We start from the raw sequence: 22,295 nt of genomic DNA on the forward strand, positions 1-22,295 counted from the left end.
TAAGCCTTTTACTTACATTGTAGTAGCGGACACTCAAACAGTGTGGATAGCCCTGCGGCATGTTGCTTTTTGTTATATTGCTGAGGATTGATTGTACTTTGTTTGGAGTTGTTCTCTCAACTGCTGTATTGAACATAGAAACAGCAAATGTGATATTAAAGATGCATTTAGAGACCCCACAGTCTGAAAGTCGTTTATTCAAAAAATGTAACCAATATAACTTGATATTAACAGAGCCACTGGCTAGTTCTTCTATCATTTTAAAACGTGTTAATTGCTAATGAGAATACTGAAAATGACAAACTCCTGCCTTGTATTGAGTGGTGCTCAGTTTGAATTCATGCAAAGTTGACGAGGCTGCAGCACACCATGGTGGAGAATAAGGCAGGATTCTCACTGTCCACATTCATGGTTTCATTTGGTTCATCTGAATAAAAAAAAACAGTTAATGGAAGACAATGTTATCTCTACTTTACCGGGGATAAAAGCCATTTGTAACCATATATCACGTCCTGCACAAGGTTTTTCACCTGATTCAAAGATGACATGATCAACCAGTGGTCTGTCACTGAGAGTTATGGAGGTCCTGACATCACGGGAACCGTGGCCACTGGACACCTCAGCCCCCCACAGGACTGGCTGCTCTCTGTGGAACGCACAAACACAAGGGATGAGACTATCGCCTGTGTTAAAATGTCATACAGCTGGCACTTGGGTGACCAAAATGTGCACAGGACGCAGTGGGCTTGAATCACAGGCAGACACTCAGGAACACATGAGAATAACATCTGAACACAATGGACTTATTTAAAGTTCATCAAATCGTACCTGACGCAAAGTACAAATGGCTGACACTTTTTTGGGTGAAACTATTACTATTTTGTATTAAAACATAAATGTATAGACAGAATTCTTGATTTTGTTTTCCTAGGAAATAATGCAGCAGTAAGTGTGAAAAGGGTTGTATTCCTTACTTCTGGTAGAAATGGCTGATCAGTGCAGGTTTGATTTGCAGTTTGAATTCATGCTCCTCATCATATGGGTGTGTTTTGTAGTGCTGCAAACATGATCTATGGGGAAATAAAATTGTGTTCTTGAATGTCATCGTCGGAAAAGAACATTTTGAACTCTTATAGATTATTGGCAAAAAGGCAAATGAAGTTACTGTGTGAGAAGGAAAAGCCGGTCGTAGGTCAGTCCCAGGAAAGTACTGCAGGTCACTATTATTTCCAGCAGATGGTGCAGTTTTTGGAGTCGGATCACTTGCTCCTGCAGATCAACCTCTGTGCTCAGGTAATAACCCTATGGAGTAAAATGTCTAAACTTAGAATTATTAACAGTCAGTGAAAAAGACAGTTGTCAGTGAAACAGTCTTACCAAGTGGTTAAGAGTTGTCAATTGTTCCCCTGAGGAAAAAAAACGACATCAAAGTGTGTACTTTAAATATGACTTCAAAACTTTGAATCACGTGTAAAACACATATAGTTATAAGGCGAGTGATGTTTAAGAAGTTACCAATGAGGTAGTTAATGTAATCTTTTCTCATCTTGTCCAGACCCATCTCCAGCAGCATTTGGACAGGGGTGACACCTGTGAGAGACACATGGTCAATCTGCTGGTGGTAGGACTGCAGGATGAGCTTGCTGAGGGAGCTGCTGCTGTCTCTGTGAATCTAGAGGAATTTAAAATAAAATAAAAACAAAACAAATTAACAAACACATAACAGCCCTCAATCTGTTGATGAACTGCATAATTTCCTACCCAGGGTTTGATGTCCCCATATCTTAGAGCTTCCGTGACCAATTTCAGGCAATCTCCAATGTCTTGATATGAAGTTACACCTGCAATAAAAAATAAAACGGAGGAAAATGGTTGTCACTGTCGGTTTGTAACGCTGAATCAAGTGAACACTAAGCTTTCTCATTAGAGAAGCTGACTCACTCCTTCTCATCCGAACCCACAGCTGCTCCACGAAATCCAAATCGCCTCGTTCCAAGAATGAGTTGAATATGTTTGTCTCAAGTTTCACCTCTGTGTTCTTTGAGAAAAGTTGGATGAGCAAGAAAACTTCTGAAATATATGAGTTTGTGAAAAGTCCCTTTATTCTATGATACCTTAGCTGTTTTAGCAGTCTGGTCTTGTAGTGTCTTTGAAGTATCCCGAAGCTCTGAAAGACAAATGACAAAAGGAAAATTATACTTTGAATGAACTGTTTTTCATTAAGTTGTAACAAATGAGCATTGATTGAAAAAACAGATACCTTGAAGGAAGGCCTTGGTCAGATTTACAGCAGACATGCTTTCCAAAGCCTCCAGCCATTCAGTCTCACCAGTTCTCAAACCATCGGCTAGAGTCTGAAATAACACAAGACTGATATATTTAGATGCCTATTTGTTTGATGATGCTCACTATCATTTATGTCAGAACAATGTGGGACACAAACCTGAAGAAACTCCAGCTCTCTGTACATCTCATTCATTGGGCTCCTCATGTCGCCGCTGGCAACTTTAATATTCTGCACATGAGCAGAAATAAACATGCCTTTATTCTGTATTTAATGGTATTACAAGTGTTCATAGTAGAAAAACAGTATGTATAGATTGTGAACTACTGGTTCATACCAGTGTTGCTGTAGAAGACAGGGGTGGGGTTTCAAGGATACTTTCCACATGGCTCCATTTGAAATCCACTGTCACGCTACTCTGTGACTCAATAACGGAGTTTTCAAAAACAGTGGAGCCAAACAAGAGGAACCTGGCACTGCCTTTGATTGCCATCTGGAATCATTGACGGATGTAAGTTACTGAACATTAATTCAGACTAACGTAAAAGAAAGGACGCACACTCACCGAGGACGGGTGGTGCCTTTTGTTGTGCTCTTGTTTAAGCTGGTCCAAGGTTATGAGAGATGCTTTGTCCACAGTTGAGCCTAACACAATTTAAGTTAAAGAAATGAAACATCACACTAGGCTGACAATGGAAGGATTAATATAAGCCATCGGGCTTTACCTTTGCAGGTAACAGAGTATAATTTGACACCAGATACTCTCTTTCCCATGCAGACCGTTTCAGCTCCAAACCAGGTGGTTCCAGCTGGATCAGACATGTCACATCGAACCCATAGAGGGTGCAAGGCGGGGTTGTTGTCAATAGATGACATATTATCATTTTGGGATAATGTGTACCAAGATAGCAACTGCCTATAAAGAAAAAAATGCATTTTGATATGTTAGTTACGCAAGTTAATAAGTCATTCTTGCTCTTGCGTTATTTGGATAAAGTGTTAAACTTCTTAGTTGGTCACCTTGCTTTTGTGATTGTGAGCGGCTCTGGTCCCAGTTCTGTCAGGAGAGCATTGGCCTCCCCAATATCATCATCATCATTATCTGCATCATTGCTGTCATTGCAGTTGGTCGTTTCCTTCATTGGTTTATCATCGGGTTCATTTATTTTTGGAACCTTGAGAAATTACGAAATAAAAAGGACCAATTGAAGAATGGAGGTGAGGTTTTTTAATTAAAATTATTTGAGAAAAAGGGCACCTGTGGGTACGTTGAGTTATATTCTTTGCTTTTTACAATACTATATGTGTTTGTAATACACAATTATGGACGTCCGGGTGTCACTGAATGTGCGCTATCCCAAATTAATGTCTGCATCCCACAAAAATAAGGTTGCACTTCAAAAATCATAGACTTCTAAAATGCAATACAATCTCCACGTGTTAATTAAATAATCAAATTACCTAGCAATACTGGTTTGGGCTTACAGATACCCCTGGCTATGGTGAGGTACAGCGTTGACTTTACTCACAGCTTTTTCACAGATGACGACTGGCTGGTTGCCACAGTACATTTTCAGCACAGGAATTCTGCCTCCGTCCGTCTTTAACATTTGGATGTCCTCCTAAAATCAATCACCGAAACACGATGATTCATTCCGGTGTTCCACAGATACATACAGTTTAACACGACTGATTCAACTCATTAAATACAATTACCTCATATACAAATTGTTCGTTGCTTTCCTCATCTTGAAGAGACCTTCGATCAAACGAGAGAACATTTCCGTGAAAAGATAAGTTTATTGAGAAATCAACATGTAACGTTGAGCTGTAACACCAGGTGTACAACTCATCACTGCAAGCGTTCATTTGACTTTCTCTAAAATACCAAACACAACGTTCGTAATGGTAAACACTCCGAAAGTAAACTCACCGAAGAATATTATAAAACTCCTTAGCATTGGATATCACTTTTGAGCCCATTACGCAGGTCACCTGTTCCAGAGTGAATGAATGTTACATTTATTAAACGATGGTATTAAACTATTAAACGAGTTAAGCGGAGAGCTAGCAGTGCTGGGATGCTAATGTTGATATTTTGACTGCCGCGCGCTTACTCGGGCGGTGACGTCATAGGTCATCGGTCACAGGTCATCATTTTTTTAATCATAGTTATACGCTTAACGTTACATATCAGAAAATAATGGATCAAGGCAGCAGGTGTTGATACATTCCCAATAAACAATAATTATTTTAAAAAATTTAAAAAATGTCGTCCTCAAATTCATCTTGCGCCGTAAAAATGGCGTAAAGAAATAGTCCCATTTGAAGGAACGTTAACTAACTTTAATACGGGTTTGTTTAGAGTATTTGTTTCAAGATGCGATTGGAATTATTTGATACAACTGCAGGCATTTTTTAATAGACATTTGTTCACGGTAAGCAAAACATTCGTGAAAAACATATTTCGGCGGAAGTGATATCCGTCTACGCGGAGGCATAAAACCTAGAGTGTGTTATACCTACTTCCTTTTCACTGTGGCCGCCATACCGTGAGCAGTGTGGTTCCCGGCGAGCCGAAAACTAATTTTCGAAAATGGTGAGAAGATACGCTCAGATCGTTGTTAATATGCTATATAATACTTGCGGGTGTATATCTTGTTGTATTTGGCAAATAAACGTTACGTAGTTACCTGGATGAAGCTTGTATTCCGATCCGTTGGAATGAGCCCGGCTGACGAAGCTAACACGAGGAGCCATTTTGGACGTGTAGCGTCAGCTCAGTAATTCAGACCAGTTACACGTGTAGAGCGGCATGTCGTAGCTAGCGCATGTGGCACAGGGCATCGAATTTTGTATTGTTTCCCGTTGTAAATATACTTTACGGAATTAGGCTGTATTAATTCTCTTATTAGCTCATTTGCCAGCGCGATAGGTCAACGCAACGTTTTAGTCCAAAAGTTACGTTAGCTTCAGTCACGTTAGCATAGCTGAGCTAAGCTAACTTAACATCTAAAGCTGTTTACCAGTGGGAGTAGAAATGCTAATAAAACACCCCTGTTGATATTGTCAGTGATGTACGACGAGCATTCGCACGGAATTGGTTTTGGTGTTGGTTACCAGCCTAAATAGAGGCTCAAAGGAGAAAAGATATCTTGAGCAGACGTAGTTTTAAATAATGGACTTTCTCCGGGACAAAGCGAGTATGTCTTACATAATATTCATTAGCGTCTCAAATCAAAATTAATTATATTGAGATGAAGTCGATTGCTGTTTTTTCTTCATAGGCCTGTTCCCGACCACTGATCTCGGTTTATTCCGAGAAAGGAGAATCTGCCGGCAAGAATGTCGTCCTGCCAGCCGTGTTCAAGGCTCCGATTCGCCCTGATGTCGTGAACTTTGTCCACACCAACATGCGCAAGAACAGTCGGCAGCCGTATGCCGTCAGCGAACTGGCAGGTATACCTCCTAGAACTGGCCCGTGGACCAGGATTGTCCATTATAGTTGAATCAAAATATTTAAAAAAATGGTGAATACATTCATGTGTTTTGTAATAAAGGTACGTGATTTTATTTTACAGGGCACCAGACCAGTGCCGAGTCTTGGGGTACAGGAAGAGCTGTAGCCCGTATCCCCCGTGTGAGAGGTGGTGGAACCCACCGCTCTGGCCAGGGTGCTTTTGGAAATGTATCCTTGTAACCAAAATGTGTAAAGAAAATGCTTAAATTCTCAACAAACGGCCACAAGACTTGCAATGATGGTGTAATTTGCGACTTACTCTGTGATCAGTGACAGATGCCTACTGTCATATGCTGGCACAGATGGCTGACGAACAATGAGTCTGAGCAGGTAGTACTTGGTTAATCACTTGATTTTAATGCAGTAGTTTTTGTGAAACATCCTTGACTTTGGTGTAGATGTGTCGTGGAGGCCGCATGTTTGCCCCGACTAAAACCTGGCGTCGCTGGCACCACAGAATAAACACAACCCAGAAGCGCTATGCCATCTGCTCTGCAGTGGCAGCAACTGCCATTCCTGCACTTGTGATGTCCAAAGGTATGTACTAAGAACCATTTCATTTATACACCGAAGTATCCCGGTTTTAAATGTATTTCTAAATATTCATATTGCTTTAGAGTTTAAAGTTGGTCTTGCCATGATGGTGTAATTTGCGTCTGAGTCTGTGATCAGTGACAGTAGCCTGCTGTCTTAAAGCTGTCACATGGTATTGATGTGTCTTCGAGTCTGAGCAAGCTCTGGCAAAAAGGTAGTACGTGACAAAGTCAGCAGAGGGTGTTTGAACCAATTCTCTTGTCTGCTAGGACATCGCATTGAGGAAATCCCAGAGGTCCCATTGGTGGTTGAAGACAAGGTTGAGGGCTACAAGAAAACCAAGGAAGCGGTTCTCCTGCTGAAGAAGCTGAAAGCCTGGAATGACATAAAGAAAGTAATCAAACCCTTCTTTTCTGCTCGACCGAGCATTTGGAATTTTTTTCCCCTCGTGCAAATTTAAAGAAAGTAAAGATGGGAAAATGGAGAGAATAAGATGGCCCCATAGGATGACGGGAGATGCTAAGCATCTTTAATTTAATTTATGTATAAAACTCAAAAAGATCTTGGACTGGACTTGTTTTTTAGTGGTACTAATAAAGCACAATAAGGATGTGATAACTGCTAAAGCTTTCAAGAGTATGGAAAAAATAACTGAAGTTGTAGTTTATCATATAAGTAACAATGACAAACTTTGTACTCAGGTCTACGCCTCTCAGCGCATGCGTGCTGGTAAGGGTAAGATGAGGAATCGCAGGCGGATCCAACGCAGAGGACCATGTATCATCTACAACCAAGACTCCGGTCTCACCAAAGCCTTTAGAAATATCCCAGGTGTGTCCCATTAGTTCCCATTTCTAAAGAACCTAACTAGGTTAGGTTTATAGTTAGTGAAGTAAATGCATTCAAGACCTTGCACTATTACGTATTACTACAATGGAGAAAAAAAGATCCAATGTTTTTGTGCTGTCCTGTTGTCAAGGCATCACTTTGCAGAACGTAAACAAACTGAACCTTCTGAGACTCGCCCCTGGTGGTCACGTTGGCCGCTTCTGCATCTGGACTGAAAGTGCTTTCCGCAAGCTGGACGAGCTGTACGGCACCTGGCGTAGACCTTCCTCCCTGAAGGCTGGCTACAAGTGAGTATTTAAGACTTATCGCTGTTACAAAAGTAGAAATTCTCAATTACATCAGTGATGAGCTTCAACTTCGTGGTCCGTGTTTTTGAATATCTGATATCTAAAGAAGTTCTGAGTTAAAATGTCAAGACGTGTCACTCAACTGTTTTCATAATGTGAAACTTAAATTTGTAATGCCTATTTATTTCAGCCTGCCAATGCACAAGATGACCAACACTGACCTGAGCAGGATTTTAAAGAGTGAGGAGATCCAGAAGGCTCTTCGTGCACCAAAGTAAGCACTGCTCGCCTTATTAAACATTTATTTTTGCTTGCCAACTATGATGATGTTACAACTTCAGGTCCGTGTTTCTGAATCCTGATTGTATGGAAGTTCTGAGCAACACAAAGTAATAGATTTGTAGTTGTGCAGCAATTTCACAATTTTAAGACTAGTTTATTTTGTCATTGCAGCAAGAAGATCACCCGCAGAGTGCTGAAGAAGAATCCTCTGAAGAACTTGAGGATAATGCTCAAACTGAACCCTTACGCCAAGACAGCAAGACGTAATGCCATCCTGAAGCACGACCCTAAGGTAAGAACTAAAACACCTAATTTGCAAGCATGTGCTACCAGCTAGCTCAAGGCTAAAATATAACTCGCAAGGCAAAAATAATACATTGATCTAGTGAGTGTTTGAAAAAAGGCAACCCAGACTGACCCCTAGTGGCAAGTAGTCATTCCAAACGTGAATTTTGGTTGTTCTCTCCATAGATCAAGGCCAAGATGCTGAAACCCAAGAAGAAGCCTGGCAAAAAAGGAGCACCTAAAAAACCCAAGGCATAAATTTCAGTAATTGCAGACAAGGGTTCAGTGATTTAATAAATCATTTGTTGCAAATATACGAGTCAGACCAGTCATTCTAAATGTTAATTCACAATAACATTTATATCCCATAAACCAAAGACTGAAATCTGTTACTGCTTTAGACTGAAAACCTAGAAGAATATTCTGCACAAGGGTTCAGTATTTTTCATGATTCAATTATATAATCTTTTGAAAGACTTAACACTGCATGTAGGTTGTACATTAAAAATACAACCGTTGCTCGCACAACGCGTAGATGGGCCTCACAATGCTCTGCAGTGGGTGAGTCACAAGGCTGAACCAATGGTACTCTTCAGCTTTGAAAGCATTGAGTAAATGAAAATAACTGCAAGCTGCTGGTGGCGGTAAGACACCGCCTCGTGGAGCTCGTTTGCAGAGGACGCCTTTAACAAAGTTGCCGGATCTTGAAAGTCTTCTGCAATATATCAGGTGGGTCAATTGTTCAAATGTAAAAGTTGCCACTAGTGGCTCTATGGAAATGTTGGTAAAGCATACTAGACTCAATAATCTAAAGACATTGAGTTATAACATAAAGACATATAATTCGACTTTTCATAGTGTTTCACAAGAGTTAAATGTGTATTGCCTCATTTTTTTCAGCCTGCTAATGCACATGATGACCAACACAGACCTGAGCGAGTGAAGAGACCCAGAAGGCTTTGTGCACCAAAGTAAGCACTGCTCACCATATTGAACATTTTGCTTGTCAACTATGATGATGTTACAACTTCAGGTCCGTGTTTCTGAATCCTGATTGTATGGAAGTTCTGAGCAACGCATAAAGTAATAACAAATTGGTAGTTGCGCAGAAATTTCACAATTTTGAGACTGGTTTATTTTGTCATTACAGGAAAAAGAGCAACCAGAGTGCTGGAGAAGAATCCTTTGATAAACTTAACGATGATGCCAAACCAAACCCTGGCGCCATCCTCCTAAGGTAAGAACAAAACATGTAGACCTATATTATAGTTACTGGCTCGCTCTTGGCTGAAATATTAGAAATTGTTGCCCATCCGTGATGAGCTTCCACTTAAAGGGCTCTGTTTTTGAAGTTCAAAACATTAAGACTTGTCAACTGACTATTTTCATAATGTTCAGCATGATTTCAATTTGTAATGCCTCATTTTTTTCAGCCTGCTAATGCACAAGATGACACAACACAGACCTGAGCGAGTGAAGAGACCCAGAAGGCTTTGTGCACCAAAGTAAGCACTGCTCACCATATTGAACATTTTGCTTGTCAACTATGATGATGTTACAACTTCAGGTCCGTGTTTCTGAATCCTGATTGTATGGAAGTTCTGAGCAATGCATAAAGTAAACAAATTGGTACTTGCGCAGAAATTCACAATTTTGACTAGTTTATTTTGTCATTACAGGTAGAGCAACCAGAGTGCTGAAGAATCCTCTGAAACTTGAGGATGTTTAAACTGAACATACGGTACGACCCAAAACATGTAAATGGTGTTACTAGCTGGCTCAAAACTGCGATATATCAGATTTGAAATTGTTAATCACATCAGTGATAAGCTTCCACTTCATGGTCAGTGTTCTTGAAAGTGATATTTAAACTTTAAAGTAGTTCTCAGAAGAAGCATTAAACTGGTCAATGGAATGTGTTCAATATGAGTATTTAAATTTAACTCTTTTCAGTCTGCCAATGGACAAGATGACCAACACTGAGATGAGTGAGGAGATCCGTCTCTTTGTGCACCAACGTAAGCACCACTCACCTTATTGAACATTTATTTTTACTCGTCAACTATGATGATGTTACAACTTCAGGTCCGTGTTTCTGAATCCTGATTGTATGGAAGTTCTGAGCAATGCAAAAATTAATAACAAATTTGTAGTTGCACAAAAGTTCAATATTTTAAGACTTTATTTTGTCATTACAGGAAGATCACCCGCAGAGTGCTGGAGAACATGATAATGCTCAAACTGAATCTTTACACTATGACTCGAGGTAAGAACCAAAACGTGCAGACTTAATATATATATATATATATATATAACTGGAGAAAATAAATGATTGCACATGAGTGATAAGCTTAAAATTTGTTCAGTGTTTTGAGTATGCTAAAAAAGACATGTCACTCAACTTTTTTTCATGATCAACGAGTTGAATTTGTAATGCCATATTTATTTCAGTCTGCCAATGACCAACACTGAGGAGATACAGGAGGCTCTTTGTGCACAAACGTAAGCACCGCTCACCTTATTAAACATTTATTTTTGCTTGTCAACTATGATGATGTTACAACTTCAGGTCCGTGTTTCTGAATCCTGATTGTATGGAAGTTCTGAGCAATGCATAAAGTTAATAACAAATGGGTAGTTGTGCAGAAATTCACAATTTTGAGACTGGTTTATTATTACAGGAAAAGCAACCAGAGTGCTGAGAAATCCTCAACTTGACGATAATGCTAAAACCGAACCTTTGCACTATGACTTGAGGTAAGAACCAGATCATGTACTTGTATTGTAAACTGTTACTATCTGGCGCAAGGCTGCAATAAATTGTTTCCCATCATTGAGTTTCCACTTTATGGTTTATAAATTTTGAAACTGCTAAAGCATCAATTGAATGGGTTTGACAAAAGTGCTTTTTAATGGATTATTTCAGCGGCTGCATGAACCCAGAAGGCCTTTCGTGCACAATGTAAGTACCACTTACTAACTTACCACTCACCTCAATGAAAGTTAATTTTTCTTGTCAACTATGATGATGTTACAACTTCAGGTCCGTGTTTCTGAATCCTGATTGTATGGAAGTTCTGAGCAACACAAAGTTAACAAATTTATAGTTATATCAAAGTTCATTATTTTAATCGTTTTACATTGTCATTAAAGGCCAAATAAAACGGCAGTGCTGATGAAACCACACCATCCCAAGTGACTTATGGTAAGAAACAAACAAGTTTACATTCTTTACTTGTACATTGTTGTTTTTTTTAAATGATGCTGTTCTCTCCATAGATCAATGATGCTGGAGCCTTGGGAGAAGGAACCCTGGACATATATTAAATGTACATTATGATTTAATAATAAAATTCTCTGAAATTAAGTTGTTTCACAAGAATATTTATTTCACATAAGCTAAAGAAATACAAGGCAAAGAGGAATATCAAGCAGCATTTGTAGTGACTAAATTATTTGATAATTAGAAAAAGATGGCTTCAGGCAGGGCTGCAATGTGGCCCAATACATAAACGCACTTGGCATGTAGCTGTGTACACAATACAACTATTGATTGGAGAACTGAAGTGTCAGTTTCATCATTCCTCACATTGCAGTGCCGTGGGTGGGTGTCACCGGCTGATTGAGGCCAATGGTACTGCACAACCAGCCTGCAAAGTCCACCTGCTCTGCTTCAGACAGCTTGATGAAAGAATGCACCTGGGGAACAAAGTCTACAGGGGTTAGGGGTGAAAAAGCACTGAGAATGAAGATGCTGAGTAGGAAGTCTCACCGTCAAATGTTTCAGGTCTGCTCTCTCTGCAGGATTCTTAATCAAACTGCAAAAGACAGACTTTAGTGCATATTTCAACCACCAGGTGGCCCACGAGTTTGAATTGCTTTGCTCTACATACCATTTGTTCACAAAGTCTTGAAATTCAGGGCTGAATATCCCAGGCAGCTTTGGTGGAGGCTGGAAATATAAAAGTGCAGTCAGCATTGAAGGGAGTCAAAGGAATCTTAAAGAGGTTCTGTTCATTTTAGAATGGTTATATAATACGCACCTCATTGACTATGTAATCAAGCAGCTCAAATATGGCCATTGGTGGTCTGCTGTCAGGTCCATGTGCTAGGGGCCGCCGGGTAAAAGACTTCAGTTTATTTCATTACACTCATCACAAGACCAACCAGTGTTGTCCCACTTACAGCTGCCTGGTCGCCCGGGAGGCTGAGGCTTTGGGGATGACTCGCTGCAGGCAGCCTCCCCTTCGACAGGGGAACCAAAAATCTGTTCCAGTTCCTTAGCATCGGGCGGTGGGATTGGAAAGCGGCCGATCGCCATTTCAACCAGGGACAGACCCATGCTCCAGATGTCCGACTGAACGGAGTAATGTGTTCCCTGCAAACGCTCAGGCTGCACAACACGCACGCAATGCCGTTATTATAAAACGCTGTTAAGAGGCCACAACAATTAATCTCATGTGTGCAGTGTTGCATTTTCACAGCCCGAGTATGAGGCTAGTTGATTTTGGAATCAAGTTGCAGCAGCACTGGTAGAGGCTCGCGTGGGGACTCACCGACATGTAGGAGCGGGTGCCCACAAAGGAGTTGGCCATGGAGTCTATGAGCTGGCCGCTCACGCCGAAGTCACACAGCTTGATCTCGCCGCGGGAATTCACCAGTATGTTAGAAGGCTTGACATCTGAAAGAAGGACATGCAGTGTGTTTGTGTGTGTGTGTGTGTGTGTAGGAGGCAAACGTAAAGGGTCTTATAGCAAATGGAATAGTGACCTCTGTGCATGATCTTGTGTTTCTCCCTCAGGTAGGCGAGGCCTTTTATCACCTGCATAGACACACGTCATAGTACCATTTTAGGTTATTTAAGAGACAATGTATTAGCTCAGTGTTCAAATATAGCACGGAACTGGCAGTGGAGGTTTCTTTTGGAGCTACCCACAGCGATGCTGACTTTGCCGAGGATCTGCTCTGGGATGTTGCCTGCCTTCTTCAGCGACTGGTCCAGGGAGCCACCGTCCTATACGGCCGGCAGAGGAAGCAGAGAATGCAGAGCGTCTACTGAACGGACCTCGTTTCTGAGGCCTGCAAAGCAGCACTCGGACTGTAACACTGTACAAACACACGGGAACTTCTTAAAGACGAGTACCATATGCTCCATGCAAATGCTGATTTCTCCGTCGCTGTAGAAAGCTCCATAGAAGCCCACGATGTAAGGGGAGTTGCACTCATGCAGCACCTGCAGCTCCCTAATGATCTGGTTCCGAATGGCCGGTTTGATCTCCAGGTGGATCAGCTGGAGCACATCAGGTTTTATTGTTCCCGTATCACATGAAACAGAAATAACAGGACATTCAACTTTTGCAGGCCATATCTTTTTAACATATTTCTGTACGTATTTCAATCTTGTGTAACAAAATACTGGTAGATGAGAAACAGTCGATTCCACAGAGAGGCATGCCTTTGAGCTTTTAATTCCTACCAGGGCCGCAGCTTACCTTCCTCGCCATAATCAGACCGGAGGGTCGGTGGGAGACCTTGAAGACGACTCCTCCGTTGCCGGCACCCAGCTCGCAGATCTTCTCAAAGTCATCGTCCTTGAGCTCGCCCACCTTCTGCTTCTGTGTCAGAAAGGCCTCCAGACGTTTCCGCTGCTGCTCGTCCAACTCAAGCTCTTCCAGTTTCTTCTGCAGAGCCTCTAGATTTGTTCTTAGGAAGAGGACGGAGAGAACGATGATCAAGTCATAGTGTTAATCTCTTCCGTTCAGATCGAACTTTCTCAGAGGTTATTTTTCAAAAGTACCTGCAGTCCCGATCTACTGTATCTCTCTTATTATTGAAACCCTGCAGAACAGGAGCTTTGTGTGACAACACTAGCACAGGTTACCCCGGCAACAATTACCACTAACGAGCAGGAGGAGAGAAAGGGTCACCGGGTTTGTTTCAGCGGGTGTTCTTCCTAGTCGCCGGTGTGAGGGAGCGTGCGACGGCGCTCTCCGGACGCTGTTGTCACGGCAACGCATTGCCTTGAGAAATCAATTGTTGATCAAGCTATTCTAAAATGCTGCCCTTTTCTCTTTTACTCCAAGCGCATGATAATAGGATGCTTTTCTTGCTCACGGGTAACCATCATTTCCCCCCCCAGTCTTGTATGGAATCACAACAGATCAGGGAAGTAGGCTCTTTTTCTCTCTGCCGCTCGCCAGAGAGGTTTTAAGAGGTTTTATTTTTCGACAGTAGGTCTGCATATCCATGGAGACCAAGTGCTGTGTTTGAGTTGGTTGTGGGTAGCGTGGGCGACAAAAGCTGGAGGAGGACGGAGATACCGAGAAGAGGAGCAACTTGAAACCCACTCCACACAATACGAGCACGACGCTGGCCTTTTGTCCTCCACCCGAACAAGGCCACAGGACAAAGGACTCCTGTTGCAACTGAAGACACAATATTTCCAAAGCTTGCTTAAAAAAAAACACAGGAAAAAGGATGGCATTGCTGTTCTGCAGTGGGGCTTCTGTGAGATTATTAATTATTGAACTGAAATAAATCAAACCAGATCAATTCATGAGGATGCGGTTTACGACTGCTGTGAATCAGCTGTTCTCCCAACAGAGCGAGAACATGATGCACACTGCACTAAAAGGGGTTCATGGCAAGTACAAACATTATTGCTTTTTAGTACACTAACTTCCATTAGTTCAACTCAGGATAAATGTATAACAGCATTGTTTGATTATCACAACGAAGATCAACAGTTTTTAAAGATAAGGGGAATGAATGTGTTGGAAACCAAGCATGCCAGCTCTGCAAACACATTGCTAGGCAACAGCTTGGGTCCATTTTTACTTCCTGACAATTCACATAATGTCACTGCAACAGGGAATAAACTGGGACACATTTGTAAGGTTTATGTTGACAATTGGAAAATGCTCCACAGTGTACAAGTAGCGAATTCCTTTGTGGTGACACAGGATGTAGTAAGTTCTATCCAACAAACTACAGTCAGCTATGCACTATGGCTTCATCATTGATTGGATTTTTGCACATTTATTTCTGAAAACAACACTCTTATGCAAAAGAGTGAATCGCAAAGCTTGTCTTGATAATAAAGCTGCATAAGATGGAGGCAGTTTCTCTACGTTTGAATTGAAGTGGCACTGGGATCTTATCCTGGACGGAATATTTGGTCCATTTTTATTTGTTCTCAGATCTACTCTGATAATATTACATGCTTGGCTGGTATTTTGTGGGTCACTCAGTAAACTGCTCCTATGACCGGCGCACATTAGAGAGCAGCTGTAATGGCAATTCCGTTTCACCGGAGCCGAATGGTCTAGTTTCAATAAGAGGATCATGGATTGCATCTCGGTCTCTCGAGGCCAATATGCAACACCTGTACATCAGATCCTCCTGTATAATTGTCCATATTCCAAATAACGTGTTAATTTATGTATCTGTTCTGAACATGTTGTCCTCTTGTTCGATACAACAACAAACAGGGTTTGCTTTAGCTGTAATTTATAGTATTGGTTTTGTATTGGGCCACTGGATGTCGTCTCGGATCGTTGTTATCTAACATCTTATGCATGTACGAGTAGGATTTTACAGAACACCGGTCACAGTAGCAAAATCCCAGTTACAAATGTATATATGTAATAGAACAATATCTGCCGATTTCACTCATAGGTCCCTCTGAATCCCCATCACAGCTTATTACTAAAACAGGGCATCTACAATGTTAAAAGTAACAGCTGACCAACTAAAATGTCTGCAGTGAAAAAGGCTGTTTGAGTGGAGACACGCTGAGAATTAAGCAAGACCATTGAGCTCCGGGTGCACTGATAACAATGACAAAAGTGTTGGCTGAGAAGAGCCAAAATACAAAGAGCCACCTGTTGAAGTGAGCCGTGTAAAAGTCATTTGGAAATCATTCAGTGACAACGTTTCAATGCAATTTGGGGGGGGAATTTTAAAGCGATTACTTAAATAATAATAAGAATAACAGTCCTGACAAACTACAAATACTATTGGACAGCTGTGGCCATTCAGAGGCTTGAGTGGTTGATTTTGTTGGTATTGAAGGCGTAGCTCCCAGGACCCTGTTTAGACTTTGTAAGAACACATGTAGTCCGTTTCCTCCGATCTCCAAGCCCTGAACATAAAGCCTCTCCTATTGCAGCACACAAAGAAGCCCAGTGGGTTCAGTTCATACCGACAGGTCTACATATGGCAAAGCTCCAGTCCTTCATGAATAAAAAATAAAATCCTGCACCTTGTGGTTCATTAAAGCCTCCAAAGACTTCAAATTTACAAATATTACACTTGAAATGTTTAGTCCTGTCTGACATTTTAGACTGTTTTTAGTTGCAATGCATTCAAACGCCCATTGCCTGTAAGAAAACATATTTTCTCACAAGTATAGTTTCATCATTCTTTAAATGAAATTGACCTAGAAATGTATGCATAACTATCAACAATCTAACGCCTGTTTTTTTTTTTCGTGCGGGTGCAGCCAAGTTGGGTTTTACGCATTGTTAAGAAACAAAAAGGACTGTGTGCTTGCAGACCGGTCATCTACCATCACTCGCCTGGAGCAGCATTTGCCCCCCCCCCCCCCCCCGAGTCTCAGACAGCCGGGGCTGTGGATGCAGATAAAACCAGAGAAAAGTCACGCTAGTGGTTTTTTATGCCAGCAATGTGTCTTTCTGAGGTCACAGTGCACAATAAAGTGTACACAAGAGACATTGTGAGTTCCCTCATCAGCAGAGACTTCCAAGTATGTGATTTGTGTTCCCTGGTTGGTTCTTCATCCCGACGTGCTGCTGCTCGCATGTTGCAGCTCAGCCAAACGTTACCTCCCTTAAAAGCAAAGCCAGGTAGCCACGCGACGACTCCTCCTGGAATGGGTTTTGCTTTTTAAATGAGAGAATCTGTCACTTTTCAACAACAAAAGGAAAAGAAAACTTCATATTTTGGGGTTTAAATACAAGCAATTTAAAGAGGTTTATTAAATATTTCCCCTGTTTTCTGTCATTATTAAAGCAAAATAATCAAAAAAACATACTTGGGAGATTTATTGAAAATAATTCTGCAGCTCTATGAATTTGAACTAAAATGCTGAGCTTGTTTGATCCAGGATCATATTCTAGTCCACTGCTTAGTAAATAACTCAGTCCAGAAGACTCAAACTACCTTCAGATGTATGATCTCAAAACAAAGAAATGTATTCCACCTCTTCATGAGGTCACAAAACCAGCCATCACGAGGGATGACCTGTTATGCAGTTCTCCTCCCCAGCAAACACAGCTCGTCGGCGGGACTGCTTTTCTAGAACTGGAGCGCCGACGATAACATTTGCATCAACGCGTTCTAGGCCAAGCGTTGGTGGGAGAAGGCCAGAAAAAAAAAACAGAAATACTGTTGTACACTCTGCAAAGGTCATTCTGTGGCTGCTCACGGGCTCTCATCCCTGAAACCGTGCACACGTCACACCTTTTTCTACGGCAGACGTACAGGTGACGGTCATTTAGTTAACGATGGCTCAGTCCCATCATGCGTTTATGGAGTAGCACGAAGGACGGAGCTCAGCCACATGGAATGCAGTCATAAAATGAATGCTGTGCTTTTCGTGCTATGACTTGCCAGAACATCTCCGCTTACCGCTGAGGAGCACTGCATCACGGTTTATACACAAAAGAAACAATTATTTGGTCATTAGATCGGTTTTGAAAAGTTCTAGTTGTGAAAATGTTACCATAAACCATCATAAACCTGATAATTGACTATGTGTTGGCTTTGAACTACAAAAATTAGCAAGTGCTAAAATGGATTATAATCAACCTTTATTTGAAAATAAATAAAGAATCTAAGTTAGGTTTTAATTTTTGTATTGTTTTGTTACATTAAGGAAATATTGAAGAACAAATTGATTCAAGGAAATGGTTATTAGTTTAATCTCCACTGGCAATCAATTATTAGATTAATTAAGCCCTCAATGTATGATTTGATAATGAACGTGTAAACGTCAGTGCGTGGGTGCGCGTGCGCACACACACACACACATACACACACATACACACACACACACACACACACCTGTTCCTATCAATATTTCCCAATCAGCAGTACAAACGTGAGAAATAGGTGAATATCGAGTCTCACTCTGTGGCTCCGGTGCCGTTGATGGTGTTTCCATCCGGGATCGGGTTGAGCTGGATCGGCTCCGGCTTCCTTCTCTTCTGCATGTCGGACACGACGAGAACCTGAGCCGCTGTGGAAAGACACGAGCTGGCAGCCGCGTGAGCGGAAACCCCGGAGAAAAATGGCTCTGGTATCGACAGGACTGGGTCAGGTTAGTCGACGCAGACGGTGAGCGGGAGGGTCTGATGTTCTGGTGATGGATGTGAAAGATCCGGCGGAGGCATCGTCGCAAACATATTTACGTTCGTCTTCCGGACAGCATGTGTGTGGTTGGGACAGCGCCCCCTCTGCTGGCGATGGCGGGTATTACCGCCGGCGGCGGCGATGACAGCAACACAATCGCAATGAAAATCCTAATACAATTTTAAAAGAATTAGCAAAATATACTTAAGGTACTAAAAGAAAAATCACGCACGACCCAGAATGGGTCATCTATAGAATAATGCAAGCATAATGAATGCTCAAAGAAGTGTAAACTCTCGTGTAATAAAACCCAAAATATAGTCTAAACAGAGTCAATAATGTTGTCCACAAACGGAGAATGTTTTCATGTGGTTGAAAAGAAATGAGAAGCACATTTGGGTGTTTTAAAACTAGCAATGAGGAAAATCAAAGCAATATGAATCAAGCCAGTAACTACATATTTTCTAATAAAATTGAATGGATTTTTTCAATCCAACAGTTTAATTCCCTTAAATGTTTAATTCTCCAATGTAACAAAACGCCAAAAAGAATGTCCTAGTGTGGTGCAATTCGGATCTGAAGGGCATCAAATCAGAGTTTACTTTCATGAGTGTTATTAGCATGCGAATAGCGTAAGTGCTTTTAATGAACGGGACTCGTGATAACGCATTTGAAGGCCACATCATTGACTCAATGTAATTCATGTCTATTTAGGATAGAATAAATGTATTATCTGTGGATAATAAACAAATACCATTTAAGTCATCCTTTTGAAGCACAACAACTTCAAATGAAACATTCAAATATTCTGTGGAGGCTTTGTATGTTTGTTCTCAGGCAGCAAAACCCTCCCTTTTTAATACTTCCCCCATATATCATAATTGTGGACACTGTGTGTTGAGAGGATTTAAAGAAAAGTGTATTTATTAGGATTGATCAGACTTCTTTTTTGCATCAATGACCTGCTTTTGCATACAACATAAAAGTGCTATTAGGATCAACCTCTGAACATTACCAGGATTTGAACATTGACTTTCTGATCTTTTCCCTCTTTAATTTAGGAGACGTACTGTACTGATGACACAGAATCACCTTTGAATGGTTCCACCTGTGGACCGGAGGACGCGTCCTTCCTTTTGGGTAGATGCTGTGTGAGCTGTCAGCCTAACCGCACCCTGCAGAGCAGCCATCAAACACAACTTACAACTGGCTGCCATTTTTACAATCTGCTCTGAAGTCTCTACACATTGTCCCGACAGACACAAGGCCGCTGAGCCGTGCCTGGTTTACCAAAAGCATCTTACTGCCAAAATCATCTTTTCCTCCACAAACCGAGACTGACAGAGAGGAGAGATTGGCCGTGTCCTGTCTCGAGCCCATGAACAGGAACCGTGTGAATTCTAAGTTGCTTTAGACAAATTGGGTGGTGGGCACTCGAGCATATCAGACCTTACTACAATCCCGGTGTCCCAATAGACCGTAATACATCGACACCAGCGGTTTTCCTCCCTTGGGGAACTGCAAGAACTGCAGATGTTACTTTTCTATGATAACTAACAACCACTGATCTATACTATCAAGAAGAAACTTGTTTCCACTACATTTTCTCCGTAAGCAAGGGGTCTCCCTCGCGCGGTGGGAGGTGTTTCAGTTTTTCATTTTGGTCTTCATTTTCTTAGTTCATTGAACACGCAGTCTGTATGATACTACGTGAACCTCCTCTTCTCTTCCTCCCCCTCAAACCAAGCCCTTGTTGGGTACGTGTAAATCGTTAATGAATCTTTGCATTCACAACATGATGGCGGACTTTTGAAGTAGAAGCAAAGATTATGCTGTCTCAAGCTCCCCTTTCCATTCTCCCTGCACCTTCGAGCCCGTTGATTCTTTCCTCAAATAACTCCACTATCAATCCATGTGCACCCATCAATTAAGAAAAGGTTTGTGGAGGCTTCCATTTAGCTGCCAGCATCCTTTTTTGCATCCTGATGTTCTCTGAGACATGTTTTAGGTCAAATTAAACCATCACTTGATAACATTATTTGTGCAGAAGAAACAACTATGGTCTTTTTTATATTATTGGCGTAGTTCTATTTATCGGTTTTATTTACCCATGAGGGTTAGAGATACATCTGTCACTGAGATTATTCCAACACACATGAGATGAATATCATTTAATTTCTGTTGATCTAATCTTTGGAAAAATACACTTCACCTCCAGTAAAAAAAATATAGTATGCAATATTACTTCAGTTGGAAATGCACTGTTTTCACATTCATATGCTGAAGGCAAAGCGTGTCTGTGATCACTTTAATCTGCTGCATACGCAGCGTAGCGCATGATTTTGTGGCGCCATCGTTTGGAAGTGAGTCTTTGCAGCTTTCACGCTTGCAATGTGGGGACTTTGAACCTCCGGTGCACACCCTAACCGCTTGTGTTCAATAGACAAAACCTTTTAGAGATGAGAGATTCTGGATTTTTCAATGTGGCTGGAGGAGCAGATTACATTTTAAGATCCTATCAGACTCAAACTATATTTCAAAGCGCTTAAAGTATTTTTCTTGTAGTTCTCCTTTTATATCTTAAAATGTCAACATTTAGATGGGATGTTAATACAAATCTGCAGTAACAGTTATTTCTAGAGTCAGTCTCTCTGTGGATGACCACCTGTCAGCATGTTTTTATGAGATGTTTCCTTTTAAGAATGTAGTTAAAAGGAAAACTATTGACCTTGAGCTATATGCATATCCAAAGATATAGCTCCTAAATTTCAGATTTTAAAGCTGCAAACCTGACTATATAAATGACCATAGTCTCTATTTTAATAGCTTAATGGTTGTTTATTGACTGATTATGTAGAGGATCAGTCTAATAAAGGAACTGTCTTTGTCTTTCTAAGTAGAAGATGTGATGCTTGCGATTGCTGTGTTTTAGACCTTTCCTATTGTGCACTTGATATCAAATAAATACATTTATTTCCAAGTCACTCTCTCAGTGTCTACTGTTTGAAATCATTTGGATGGACTGATCCTTTAACTGCCAGAAGAGGAAAAACAACATGCTTAGAAATCACTGCAGAGTACTAGAAGACTAGAAGTGAGAAACACAACAGACATCACTCAGAGTTTCAGTCCGACACTTGTCACCAGACGCTGCTGTCACGAGGAGACGGCAGATGAGACGTAAAAAAAAAAAAAGGAACAAACTCCGAGAAGCTGATCGACGACAAGCAGCAGTGTAGGAAAAACTAGAATACGCCATGTCTCGTTTGATGCTGCGGATTTGTTGCCTCATCCACCACCACCACTTTGTTTGGGGAGTTGGGGATTTGTGGTCGGGGATTACAGCGGGCCACGGAGGCGGCTTCTGAAGCACACGATAACGGCAGCCGGCCGCGCTGGCTGAAGAAACAGGCCAACAGTTGGGGTCCCGAACGTGCAAATCTGTGCAAGACTTAAATTTTGCCTCAGGATGGGACAATCGCTGTAGACAAGTGGACACTCTGTTGCACTTGAGTTGAGTAACTGTTACATTAATAAGCACAGCATTTCCTTTGTATTCAGTAGATGAATCTGATCCCTTGGACACCCTCTTATCTATTTAAAAGTAATCATGTGCAACCCACTCGCTTCCTCTTTAAGTGTTAGTCAAGTTTTTTATAGAATGTAATTCCCTTCACTGAGTGGCCTCCCCCTAATCCCAATAGTGTACTCAGGTGCACACTCAGGCAGACTTAAAGACAGCTGTCCTGAAAATGATCATCAGGGAGAGAACAAGAAAGGAATATACAAATAACTGCAAAAGGAGAATGCACCTGAATAAATAAAAAAAAAGCATCTGTTTGCAGGTTCTTTGGAGGTGTAATGAGTTTTCTTGTTTGCA

General features: G+C 41.3%; 3 protein-coding genes, 1 long non-coding RNA gene and 9 other non-coding genes across 13 annotated transcripts; 11 read left to right on the top strand and 2 right to left on the bottom strand.

The window, feature by feature from the left end:
- Nucleotides 1–165: 165 nt before the first annotated feature.
- zwilch (zwilch kinetochore protein) lies at nucleotides 166–4,402 on the bottom strand. The gene is made up of 18 exons (XM_037452638.2): nucleotides 4,218–4,402; nucleotides 4,001–4,043; nucleotides 3,814–3,906; nucleotides 3,305–3,459; nucleotides 3,010–3,200; nucleotides 2,850–2,929; nucleotides 2,622–2,777; nucleotides 2,444–2,515; nucleotides 2,261–2,354; nucleotides 2,115–2,167; nucleotides 1,942–2,038; nucleotides 1,762–1,841; nucleotides 1,516–1,672; nucleotides 1,378–1,406; nucleotides 1,166–1,302; nucleotides 975–1,070; nucleotides 531–646; nucleotides 166–427 (listed from the first exon to the last, which is right to left on the bottom strand). Exons 1-18 carry the CDS (start codon nucleotides 4,265–4,267, stop codon nucleotides 339–341), a joined length of 1,788 nt encoding a protein of 595 aa, XP_037308535.2. The 5' UTR covers nucleotides 4,268–4,402; the 3' UTR covers nucleotides 166–338.
- A 332-nt stretch (nucleotides 4,403–4,734) lies between these two features.
- rpl4 (ribosomal protein L4) lies at nucleotides 4,735–8,353 on the top strand. Its single transcript, XM_037450995.2, has 10 exons — nucleotides 4,735–4,883; nucleotides 5,572–5,743; nucleotides 5,866–5,972; nucleotides 6,203–6,341; nucleotides 6,608–6,732; nucleotides 7,040–7,169; nucleotides 7,318–7,474; nucleotides 7,665–7,748; nucleotides 7,928–8,048; nucleotides 8,228–8,353. Exons 1-10 carry the CDS (start codon nucleotides 4,881–4,883, stop codon nucleotides 8,297–8,299), a joined length of 1,110 nt encoding a protein of 369 aa, XP_037306892.1. The 5' UTR covers nucleotides 4,735–4,880; the 3' UTR covers nucleotides 8,300–8,353.
- Nucleotides 6,036–6,133, top strand: LOC119196765 (small nucleolar RNA SNORD16). Its single transcript, XR_005114350.1, has one exon. It is a non-coding gene; the product is annotated as a small nucleolar RNA SNORD16 (small nucleolar RNA).
- On the top strand, nucleotides 6,438–6,537 carry LOC119196767 (small nucleolar RNA SNORD16). Its single transcript, XR_005114351.1, has one exon. It is a non-coding gene; the product is annotated as a small nucleolar RNA SNORD16 (small nucleolar RNA).
- Nucleotides 7,524–7,593, top strand: LOC119196758 (small nucleolar RNA SNORD18). The gene has a single exon (XR_005114343.1). It is a non-coding gene; the product is annotated as a small nucleolar RNA SNORD18 (small nucleolar RNA).
- LOC119196759 (small nucleolar RNA SNORD18) lies at nucleotides 7,790–7,857 on the top strand. The gene has a single exon (XR_005114344.1). It is a non-coding gene; the product is annotated as a small nucleolar RNA SNORD18 (small nucleolar RNA).
- A 695-nt stretch (nucleotides 8,354–9,048) lies between the features above and the next one.
- LOC119196760 (small nucleolar RNA SNORD18) lies at nucleotides 9,049–9,116 on the top strand. The gene has a single exon (XR_005114345.1). It is a non-coding gene; the product is annotated as a small nucleolar RNA SNORD18 (small nucleolar RNA).
- A 466-nt stretch (nucleotides 9,117–9,582) lies between these two features.
- On the top strand, nucleotides 9,583–9,650 carry LOC119196761 (small nucleolar RNA SNORD18). Its single transcript, XR_005114346.1, has one exon. It is a non-coding gene; the product is annotated as a small nucleolar RNA SNORD18 (small nucleolar RNA).
- A 450-nt stretch (nucleotides 9,651–10,100) lies between these two features.
- Nucleotides 10,101–10,168, top strand: LOC134131268 (small nucleolar RNA SNORD18). Its single transcript, XR_009956677.1, has one exon. It is a non-coding gene; the product is annotated as a small nucleolar RNA SNORD18 (small nucleolar RNA).
- Nucleotides 10,169–10,584: 416 nt separating this feature from the next.
- On the top strand, nucleotides 10,585–10,652 carry LOC119196763 (small nucleolar RNA SNORD18). Its single transcript, XR_005114348.1, has one exon. It is a non-coding gene; the product is annotated as a small nucleolar RNA SNORD18 (small nucleolar RNA).
- A 406-nt stretch (nucleotides 10,653–11,058) lies between these two features.
- On the top strand, nucleotides 11,059–11,126 carry LOC119196764 (small nucleolar RNA SNORD18). The gene has a single exon (XR_005114349.1). It is a non-coding gene; the product is annotated as a small nucleolar RNA SNORD18 (small nucleolar RNA).
- A 285-nt stretch (nucleotides 11,127–11,411) lies between these two features.
- On the bottom strand, nucleotides 11,412–18,514 carry map2k1 (mitogen-activated protein kinase kinase 1). The gene is made up of 11 exons (XM_037450994.2): nucleotides 18,194–18,514; nucleotides 13,534–13,744; nucleotides 13,185–13,331; nucleotides 12,978–13,055; nucleotides 12,812–12,863; nucleotides 12,598–12,722; nucleotides 12,227–12,434; nucleotides 12,085–12,149; nucleotides 11,935–11,993; nucleotides 11,814–11,859; nucleotides 11,412–11,740 (listed from the first exon to the last, which is right to left on the bottom strand). Exons 1-11 carry the CDS (start codon nucleotides 18,274–18,276, stop codon nucleotides 11,627–11,629), a joined length of 1,188 nt encoding a protein of 395 aa, XP_037306891.2. The 5' UTR covers nucleotides 18,277–18,514; the 3' UTR covers nucleotides 11,412–11,626.
- On the top strand, nucleotides 18,258–21,395 carry LOC134131216 (uncharacterized). The gene is made up of 2 exons (XR_009956615.1): nucleotides 18,258–18,383; nucleotides 19,477–21,395. It is a non-coding gene; the product is annotated as an uncharacterized LOC134131216 (long non-coding RNA).
- Nucleotides 21,396–22,295: the final 900 nt, after the last annotated feature.

This window comes from Pungitius pungitius, chromosome 6, assembly GCF_949316345.1.
Source record: "Pungitius pungitius chromosome 6, fPunPun2.1, whole genome shotgun sequence".
NCBI lineage: Eukaryota > Metazoa > Chordata > Actinopteri > Perciformes > Gasterosteidae > Pungitius > Pungitius pungitius.